The following is a 10,696-nucleotide window of genomic DNA, read 5'->3' as shown; positions in this document are numbered from 1 at the left end:
ACACACACACACACACACACACACACACACACACACCATTCACCCCAAATGAGCAAACTCTCTTCCCTATGTTTGTATCCTTCATTTACATGATGAAGGAGGAATACGAAGTGCTGTAGAATTAATTATCAATTTCATCTGTGGGCTGGCAGAGAGATGACTATGAAATATACCACAGAGTACACGCCTGCCTGTAAAACTAGCACACAATCATATCAACAAACTATGAGAATGTGAACATTATGCATGTAGATACCAAATAAAGAAATAAGATTTTTTTGTGCCTTTAGTATAAAAAGAAATACCTATTTTGGTAAATATCTTCATATTGTCCTACCAATGAACTTACCTACATATTCATATGATTCATACATGGGAACAGTCCTCCTTGTCTTCTGACTATAAGTGATTTGAATGCCCTAGCTAAAGTGAATCAAAGTATGTAATGTCCCAAGTTAGATGAGTAAATTTCTTTTAATTAAACTGTTCCTAACTTTTGAATGTGTTGAAGTGGCAGAGAAGAAAAATATATTAAGCAGTGAAATGCAGAAGGAAAATATCGAGTCAATTAAGAAAATAGATGGAATGTTTTCTCAGGTGGTCCCATTTATTCATAAAGAGTCACCAAGGCAATGCTTTGCATCCACCAGGAGATCCAATGCAACTAGACGTAGAGTCACTATTGCTTCACTGTGGTCAGCAAATACATCCAATTAAGCAGTATCAGGAAAGTAAGGACTCAGCTGTAAATGTGGCCGGACAGTTTGAAACCGAATAACCTCACTAATAGGGGCTATTGTTCAGCGTGAAAGTTCCCATTTTCCAATCAGGAAAATACAGCCCTCTCTGGGCTCTGGACGACTGATCCCTTCCCACCTACGGTTCAACAATCTGCCACCAGCAAGGGGCTTTTATTGCCTCCCTTCGCAGGAAATGTTAGGCAACTTCCTAGTAAAGCCGCCCCAAAGCAGGAGTGGACAGCAAAAGGGCACCCCTCAGGAATCCACAGGTTCACGCCTGGCCAGGTTTTCTGTGCAGCAGGAAAGTAACTTTGACCAGAGAGCTCCCGACCTAGAGATACCCCCCAACCTGGCCCAGCCCGCTCCTCCCTGCAGCCGGCGGCGGCGCTCGGCTGCCTCACCATCCCTCTTCACGCTTTATTTAGTAGCCAGCATGTCCGCGCGTAAGGTCCCCTCACAGTGGCCAGGGATTGGGGGCTGCCTTCCCGTTTCGGAAGCGCCTGCCAGGGACTCGCGGCCGGCTCGGCGTTCACTCGGTCCGCAGCGGGCACCGGCAGGTCAGCTTCCCGAGCTTGCGCATCCCTGCCAACGCTCCGGAAACCGAGATGCGAAGAGCCCGCTTTAAACGTACCCAACGGAGGTACGCGCCTACATACAATAGTTCATGTGCATTTTTTCCCCCTATTAGCCTTTTTCAGCGCTTTGTGTATACTGGACCACACTTACGTCCCCAAACAGTATTTGGTGTAGATGTGTTGCCGGACACTTGAAAGCCTGGATAACTTTGATGTTTTCGACTATAAATCCCTAATTGTACTTAATGGTTACAAATGGTTTTATTTACTTGTCGTTGTATCTACACATTTTAATCTACTTAACCAAACAGCGGAGGCATATTTCACTCCCCACTCCCTGAAAAGGAAAAAGCAAAGATCGAGGCCTCTAATTTGCTTTTAGGACCTTTTATTTCTTTGGTTGTGAAAGCGTAAGAGCTCCAAATCACAGCATTGATTAGTCTTCAAACCCGCCTGCAAAAAAAGCCCCCCGTTCTTCTCTCCATCTAAGGAGATGTTGATGTATATTGTAGCTGCAAGGTGTTAGATATACTCGAGCAAGTTGTTCCCAGGATGTAAATTAGGTCCCAAAAGCTGTTGTCCAAATCGAAGAAACAGAGAAATTAATCTGGGAGACTATCCATCATCACCGGTAATAAAGAGAGCGACATGGATGAGACAGATGATATGATTAAGGGGCTGTGGTCGTTTTAATTAACTTTTTGCTGTCCTGTAATGATCAAACTGGTCACCAGACCCGGTCAATAAGCATGTTAATATCAAACAAATAAAACCAGGGATGATTAAAAACCTCCTGGTTTATTAAATTTGAAATTCAAATGAAATTTATGCTGCAGATGCATACAGAATGCTAATAGATTTTAGCTTTATTGAAAGTGGATCCCACAGGTTTGCAAGAAACAGCAGAATATCTGTCTACTCTCCTTGCCAGCAGGTTAAACTTCACATGGGGTGGGGGAAACTTTTAATGTTAGGAAGTCTGCACTTCCCACCTTTCTTCCTCCTTCCCTTCAAAACCTCTACATTGTCATAGAATAATACCCAAGAGTAATGATCAAAATCACAGAGGGTAAACTGAACGGTACACGCTTAGGAATGCTTTGCAGGACAGGCTGTATCTACCATGGATTACAGATGTTCCTTCCTGTGGGGGGGTTTCAAGAATGATCGAGTCACTTCTCTAAAGTGGAGAAAGGGCTGCCATTAAGACCCACTCCCCTTAAACCAGAAGTAAGATTATTGCTGTTTTAACTTTTAGTCAATTATAGATTTTTTTTTGTTTTTACTTTTTAACTCTGTGGTCTTATGCCTTATGACAAACACTTCTTTTGGGGAGGGGTAGTAGAAGGAGTGTAGTATGAGAAAAAAATGCCCTTTGACCAATACTAATATGAAATAAACACCTAACTTTTGTAATGGGAGTAAGTGGAATATACATGTACGTACATATATGTGTGTCTATATACATCTATATCTCTGTGTATCTTCTAATGAAGAAAGATGCACATACAATCCTTTGTGAAAATCCCCAAATGCTGCAAACAACCTTATACAAATTGAGGAATCCAGTATGCTCATTAAATCCACACCAATGTTGTCACCCATTGTCATGGGAAGAATTACATATGATTCTAAAGTGAATTTATACAAATAAAAAAATTTTAGAAGTAGGGAGCTCAAAATTGTAATCACATGATGCTGAGTTGTTCTTATTCTAGCATTTTTTGAGGAAACAGTGGTTAATGCTTCTATTTACTCTCAGAATCAGCACTTATTTAACTTTTTAATACTCTTGCCTCACTTCTTTCTAGAAGATAGGAGATAGAATAAATAACTACTTAAAGAAGGGAGTCTTCTTTCAAAGCTTTTTTTCCCTCCACCTTTGAGGATGATGGTATTGATTAGAATTAGCCCCCAAATTTAAACAACTGTGTATTAGGTCCTTAAAATGAATATCATTATAGAAAGAGACCAAAGCAATGAAGTTAATTCTCTTTTATTTGTTAAACGGAGTTCCCTCCTTCCCCCACCCCTTCCTCCTTCTGGGCTGGCCTGTCACGCCTTCTCAACACGCTAAAATCATTCAGAGTGGCTTGCAGGGAGAAACACGACATTTATGGTAAGCGTCAGCCTTCAGAGAAAGAAAGCAGTTCATTAATTTACTTCACACTTACTTCAAAGTATGAGAATGTACCTTACCCCCTTAATCAATAGATATGATGTACAGTCAATATCCCAACACTGTTAAAAAGGGGTCAGAAACACACACTCTCACACAACAAACATCAGCCTCAACCATGCTCAGTGAAACTTACACAAATGATACAACCTGACTTTGGAGTTTAGTAAACCCAAGAAGAATTTTTTTCTTTTTTAAACATCCCCAGACGCTCTTGATGCACTTGAGGAGGGTTCAAAAACAATAAAATAGTTTCCCCAGTCAAAAAAGACATTTCTTCCAGCTGGGAACATTTTAATCAATTCTGCCTTAAAAATTAGATTTCTTAGAGCATTGCTAAACTGCCTAAAACTATGAATTACTTTTCAAAAAGCACAAATATTCAGTGGTGCCCAAAAGGCTGTGAACTCCCTTGCTACAGTGTTGTGGTATTTACCGTGGTTTAACTTGTTCCCTTGTGGTGGCAGTAAAATTGTAATGATATTTCTGAAGGCAACTAATAACACAAAAGGAAAGCAGGTTCTAAAACCCACCGAATTCGACCTAAGTGTATCTATTAACATGCACACATACTCATAGCTCTCAGACCCAAACGCCATTAGACACAGACGTCTCCATACACGTGGTCGATTTGCCAAAAGGGTTCTCTACGCTCTAATAAATAAAACCCAGAAATTTCAGTCAAAATCTTAATTTTTTTCTCAGATAGTGTCAGTGAGGTTTCCTGTAAAAATTTCTAAATTCCATAAAACGTTCCTCATTTTTTCACCCAAAGGAAAAAAACAATACTCTCCCATTCCCATCTCTATCTAATCCTTTTGTATTGAAATTTACTCTTCCTCGCGGGACAAACACGCCCCTTCCCTAGAGTGAAACTTGCACTTCCAAAGCCGATTCCCCTCTCAGGAGATTAAAAAAAAAAAAAAAAAAAAAAAAAAAAAAGCCACCGAATCAAAGTAACAACGCAGGCGCACACAAGCCCTAACTCACCCCTAAAAATACTCCTTAGTTACCCTAAGATTCTACCCTTCCGTTGTAGAGCTGTGAAAGTATAAAGATAGGTAGTCATATAATTTCCTTCAAAAATGTGGTGACAGTGTCCAAGAAGAAAAAAAAAAAATCACTCAAGACTTTAGGTACAAGGAATCAGAGGCAGTTGGCGACAGAGATAGCGTTTGTGAGTATTTATTTACTCAGTCTCACTCAACTTCGCGGTCAGTTTCACTCTTCAGATCGTCAATCTCTTTCTGTGTAGGTACACTTTCCTGCACCGTTCCTATTCTCCACCCCAGCTTTGTTGCACACACACGCACACACACCACCCTCTTCTCTCTCTCGCACACATTCACACAGCCTTCTCCCTCACTTCCTCTCCCGCACACACACTCATCCACCCTCCCTCCTCTTTCACACGCGCAAACCACATATTAATATTCCTCCCTCTACCCCTACACCAAGCACACTCAGGCCACCTTCCCCCCACACTTTACTGCCCTGTCCTTCTTCACTCACAGTTACACAAGAACACTCACACCCTTCCCCAACACTTTACTGATCTGTCCCTCTACCCTCCTGTCACACATGGTTATATTGTCACCCATAACACCCTCTCTCTTCTCAGCACTGTCTGCCCTCCTCCCCCTCCGCCAGTGTCCCTGCTACACTCACATCCACTACCCCTTACTCCCGCCCCCGGTCTGCACTGTCTTCTCCTTCTCAGCTTGGTCACACAGTTACATTGTTACACACTCACACACACGCTTTGTAACACGCGCAGCCACTCGCGCCCCTCCCGCTCTCGCTCCCCACCCCCCCGCGGCGGCCCGCGGCGGCGCCGATGACCTCACGGCGCGCGCGCGGCGCGGCCCGGCGAGGCCGCAGATTGGCTGGCCGCGCCTCCGCGGCACTTCAAAGCCGGAGAGGGAGCTACAATTGTGGTGGAATGGGCGGAACTGATCATTGTATTGCACACCTCTAAAAAAAACACTGCCTCTGATTTATCAATATAAAAAAGATCCTCTGAGAGGAGGAGGGCACTTTTGTGTGATGGCAACTTCACTTCTAGGGGTGAGTCTCAGGATTTTCTCTTGCTGGTTTAATTAGTTTCCTTTTATTGCCGATCGGAGGGGGTTAAAGTCGCCCCGGCCAGGCCACGGGCTATCAGTCTCTATTGAGAGCTTTTTTTTTTTTTTTTTTTTTTTTTCCTTTAAATACAAGTGAGTTTGGAGAAAAGAAAGAGGGGGAGAGGGGGGCAGAGTCACTTTTTTTCAGCGCAGGAAAAGGTTCGAAGGGCATTTAGACAAGCCACCTCGCAGCGCCCGGCCGCTCCCTGCCCGGGAGACGTGCGCCCGGCCCATTTTATACGCGACGATTTCGGGGGTAAAGAGAGCAAGTTTTTCCTCCTTGAGCAAACTGCAGATTTTCCCTCTTCCCCTTAAAAAATACCGCAGCCCGCCTTGTCTTGCAGGTACGTTGAACCCGTCTCTCTCTCTCTCTCTCTTTACTATTGTAGTTTTTTTTTTTTTAATTTTTTTTTTTTTTTAAGCAAATAAAAAGGAAAGCAGGACAAGCGAGCAAGCCCTCTAGTTTGACCTCTTTTGGCCTGGGAGAAGCGACCCAGCATGGGTTTCTGGGGACCGGAACAGGATTTTCAAAGGTCTCTCTGGATTACAGGGGAAGCCCTCTTAAAAGCAATCCAATGGTTTTTCCCCAGGCTTCTCGGCAGAGGAAACTTCCTTTCTCCCCAATCTGGACTTTTTGCTTGCTTGTTTGTTTCGAGGTGCCTGGGGCCTTGTGTGCACGAGTGTTGTTTTAGGTGAGAATACTTGTCAAACTCTTCTTTAGCATGGCGCTTTGCTCCCGAATCGGATGCCGGCAGCCAAACTTGTCCCCTCCCGTAGGGTAGGAAGCAGCCGGGCGCCAGGGCTGTTGGGGGAGCCAGGTGAGTTGGTGGCGGCGCGCCGCAATGAGAGATGGGGTTCCGTGGGGCGTTTTGGAGGCTTCCGGAGGACTGATGCACATTTCTTTCCTCCCTCCCCCACCGGCCTTTTGCCCACTTCCCCCTCCCCCACCCATTCTCCTCTCCTCCTTCTCGCAGGAAGAACCGAGGTTGGGATCCACTCCTCTGGCCATGCTTGCTGCTACCTGTAATAAGATCGGCAGCCCCAGCCCGTCTCCCTCCTCCCTCTCGGACAGCTCTTCTTCCTTCGGCAAAGGCTTCCACCCGTGGAAACGTTCCTCGTCCTCCTCCTCCGGCAGCTGCAACGTAGTGGGTTCCAGTCTCTCGAGTTTCGGCGTGTCGGGGGCCTCCCGGAACGGCGGTACGTCCTCGGCGGCGGCGGCGGCCGCGGCGGCCGCAGCGGCGGCCGCGGCCCTGGTGTCCGACTCGTTCAGCTGCGGCGGCTCGCCGGGCTCCAGCGCCTTCTCACTAACCTCCAGCAGTGCCGCGGCCGCCGCCGCCGCCGCCGCCGCCGCCGCCTCTAGCTCGCCCTTCGCAAACGACTACTCGGTGTTCCAGGCCCCTGGTGTATCAGGGGGTAGCGGCGGAGGGGGCGGCGGCGGCGGCGGCGGCTCCTCGGCGCACTCGCAGGACGGTTCCCATCAGCCTGTGTTCATTTCCAAGGTGCACACCTCGGTGGACGGGCTGCAGGGCATCTACCCGCGCGTGGGCATGGCGCACCCATACGAGTCGTGGTTCAAGCCCTCGCACCCGGGCCTGGGAGCCGCCGGCGACGTGGGCTCGGCCGGCGCCTCCAGCTGGTGGGACGTGGGCGCCGGCTGGATCGACGTGCAGAACCCGAATGGCGCGGCGGCGCTGCCCGGCTCGCTGCACCCTGCCGCCGGGGGGCTCCAAACCTCGCTGCACTCGCCGCTCGGAGGCTACAACTCGGATTACTCGGGCCTGAGCCACTCAGCCTTCAGCAGCGGCGCCTCCTCGCACCTGCTTAGCCCCGCCGGGCAGCACCTCATGGACGGCTTCAAGCCAGTGCTGCCTGGCTCCTACCCGGACTCGGCCCCGTCGCCGCTGGCCGGCGCTGGGAGCTCTATGCTGAGCGCTGGGCCGTCGGCGCCGCTGGGGGGCTCTCCGCGCTCCTCCGCACGCCGCTACTCCGGTCGCGCCACCTGCGACTGCCCCAACTGCCAGGAGGCGGAGCGGCTGGGCCCGGCCGGGGCCAGCCTGCGGCGCAAGGGCCTGCACAGCTGCCACATACCGGGCTGCGGGAAGGTGTACGGCAAGACGTCGCACCTCAAGGCGCACCTGCGCTGGCACACGGGCGAGCGGCCCTTCGTGTGCAACTGGCTCTTCTGCGGCAAGCGCTTCACGCGCTCCGATGAGCTGCAGCGGCACCTGCGGACCCATACCGGTGAGAAGCGCTTCGCCTGTCCTGTCTGCAACAAACGCTTCATGCGCAGCGACCACCTCAGCAAGCACGTGAAGACGCACAGCGGCGGTGGCGGCGGCGGCTCGGCCGGTTCGGGTAGCGGCGGCAAGAAGGGCAGCGACACCGACAGCGAGCACAGTGCCGCTGGCAGCCCGCCCTGCCACTCCCCGGAGTTGCTGCAGCCCCCGGAGCCCGGGCACCGCAATGGCCTAGAGTGACGCCCATTCCGTGGCTGCCCATCTCCTCGACCCCCTCCCGTCCCGGTCCGCTTGGGCCCCGTCTGCCCCAGCCTCTGTTCCAGCCTCTCTCCACTGCATCCTGCTCGCACTTTCTGTCTCTTTCTCTCTCACTTAACTCATTCTGTGACTTTACTTTGTAAAGGGCATATGGACATGTAAGTAACACGCTCTCCTGGGCCCTGGCTTTCCCTCTCCACCAGGTAACACTGTCAGAGCCCCGTGAAGCCGTAACCGCCGGGTCTTTATTTCTCATCCTCTCCTCGTCCTCTCTCTGCCATCCCCAGGTTGTGACGGGCATATCTTTTAGAGGGAAGCGGCCGCTGGAGGTAGAGCTGGACGAGCATAGTGCCTGGGAGACCGGGGGCCTATGCACGAGCGGGAACAACTCCGCTGAGCAAGGTGGAGCGACGCCGCGGGGAGGGCAAGGCAGGAGGCCCGGACAGGGCATTCCCGCTGGGGCAGCCGCCCACTGGGTTCCGGAACCTCAGTATCAGGGGGCTCGGCATCGGAGAGTCCAGCCTGGCCGCTGCGTGCCGCTGCCCTCCTTGCGCAGAGCTGTTGCAACTGCGTCGGGGTGCCCATCTGGCGGCACCAAGACCCGAAGTTTGCGGAGTTAGCTCTCCCAGCGTCAGCTCTGCCTCCTTTCCTTTGTTCCCTGAGGTGGAACCGATTCAAGTTTCAGCTAAGGGCAGTCTTGGCGAATCGCTGCAGCAGCCTTCTTTCATCTTTATAACATTTTTTTAAAACTAAAAAACTAAAGAAAAAAATGACAACATTCTTCCACCTCGTTTCCCTTCTAGATAGTTTTTCCTCTAAGCAGTGAGCAAGTCTTTCTCTCGAAACTGCTAATATCGATCCCAAAGTTATTTTGATTGCATTAACTTAACTTATGGGGTGGGGGTGGGGTGAGGGTAGGTGTCTTTTTCTTATGCAAAAATACCCCTTTCCGGTGAGACCAGATTAACTATCTCCGTGTTTGTCCTTTTCTACCTCGTTTTTCACCGCTCCTGACCATAATCTCCCAATCTTTTTTTGGTAGTCCAGCCATCAATTTGTATTGTACCCATTTCTGTAAATTCTTGGAATTCATTCAAGATTCTTAGGGTTAAACTTTTTTGTGTGTGATTTAAACTTATAAACACGTGAAGAAGCTATCGTTTATTTAAGACGAGGCTGTAGTTTAAATGCCAAAAGAGGGAAAATAGGAAAAAAAAAAAAACCTTTGTAAAATATATCTGAACCTAATGGTTTGTACAACTGGAGAATCGTTCTAGATTAGTTACCAATTAATTATAACTCCACCAGTGTATGGGTGTGAGGTGCAGCTGTCCAGGAGACGATTTTGTATAGTATTTTTCTTGTACATTACTTCCAGTAAATATTTGAAAATATATTGAAGTAAAGTTGATTTTGTCACAAAAAATATTAAGAGTTATTGTTGCAGTGCTGAAGAGCTGCAGGTATTTTGAACTCACTTCTGGAGGTGCAGAGCCACAAACGCACTTTCGGGGCTTAGTTTTGCTCGAATATGAATTTAGATAGGTATCAAACTGTAACTACGACAATATTTGATAAATGTGGGATGACATTTAATTTAATGGAGCATGTACTTATTTGCATTTGCTGGCAGTTCAGGCATAGTTAAAGTGAGAGTTCTCCTATATTTCATAATAACTGGGTCTGCCAAAACCCATGTATTAAATAAATTGTCCAAGTGAAACTCAACTAACTTTGGCCTTTGTGTATTTCCTGAAGGTAATATTGTTAACTGTTAATAAACACTCCTGACACTACATTTAAATGTTTGCAGATTTTGCAAACTAATTGCTCATTGTAATGTTGAAATAATTTGGATATTTCACATTGAAATGAAAAGCCTTTCTCTGGAACATTTTAGACTTGCATTTTAAATGCATGAGATGTAATTGATTTATTTGTAATATTTTAAATGGTATTAATAAACTCAGATAAAAGACTAGGCCAGTTAATTTGTATTTTTTTTCTTTTTAAAATATGGACATTTGCATTTTATCTCAGTTAAATGTCTAATTTAAGCAAAGTATAACCCTGTTTTTGTAGGAATATTTAAATAATTGCCTTTAAAGATATTACTTAGATGGAATGATCTATTTGGCAAAGCTGTGTTACTCTATTTACCAAGATTAAGATTATAGTGTCTAAGAAATGTCATTAATTATTTACCAGTAGATTTAGCTCAAAGCATCAGGATTTACTGACCTCTTAAAATTTGTACTAAGTCACCAAACAATTCAAAGAAATTTCCCTGTTCTGCTTTCTTCTTTCCAGAAGGAGTCAGGTTATTGGCCATTGATTGTATTTGGTATTTAAAAGGCCAAGCCTTACATTGGAAAATCAATACATCTAAAATAAAAACATGGGTTTGGGGATAACTTTTGTTGTTAGGGGGTGGAGGAGGTCAAGCGAACAAAAGCTTGTTTTTGGCATTCCATGTCTTAGCTAAAGATTATGTAGAAGTAAATATCAGTAGTAGATTCCTGCTGAAATGAGTTATCTGTTCTTTTAAAGTCTCTAAACAGCCACCAAAGAAAAGGAAGGTTAA

At 47.1% G+C, this 10,696-nt stretch overlaps 1 protein-coding gene across 2 annotated transcripts; it reads left to right on the top strand.

The window, feature by feature from the left end:
- Nucleotides 1–5,436: 5,436 nt before the first annotated feature.
- Nucleotides 5,437–10,093, top strand: SP8 (Sp8 transcription factor). 2 transcript variants are annotated; one of them, XM_045495046.1, is made up of 2 exons: nucleotides 5,437–5,561; nucleotides 6,592–10,093. In XM_045495046.1, exons 1-2 carry the CDS (start codon nucleotides 5,541–5,543, stop codon nucleotides 8,092–8,094), a joined length of 1,524 nt encoding a protein of 507 aa, XP_045351002.1. In that variant the 5' UTR covers nucleotides 5,437–5,540; the 3' UTR covers nucleotides 8,095–10,093. The 2 variants fall into 2 exon arrangements, with proteins under 2 accessions (XP_045351002.1, XP_045351003.1); XM_045495047.1 differs by lacking the exon at nucleotides 5,437–5,561 and adding an exon at nucleotides 5,568–5,961.
- Nucleotides 10,094–10,696: the final 603 nt, after the last annotated feature.

The sequence above is a fragment of the Leopardus geoffroyi genome, chromosome A2 (assembly GCF_018350155.1).
Source record: "Leopardus geoffroyi isolate Oge1 chromosome A2, O.geoffroyi_Oge1_pat1.0, whole genome shotgun sequence".
Classification (NCBI taxonomy): domain Eukaryota; kingdom Metazoa; phylum Chordata; class Mammalia; order Carnivora; family Felidae; genus Leopardus; species Leopardus geoffroyi.
Note: the sequence above shows the minus strand (reverse complement) of the source record. Positions and strands in the feature narration are given on the sequence as shown.

Excerpts from the sequence above, each read along its gene's own strand:
- SP8 (XM_045495046.1), top strand. The coding sequence starts at position 5,541 with ATGGCAACTTCACTTCTAGGG. Across the intron at positions 5,562-6,591 it reads TGGCAACTTCACTTCTAGGG|GAAGAACCGAGGTTGGGATC; the intron begins GTGAGTCTCAGG and ends TCCTTCTCGCAG.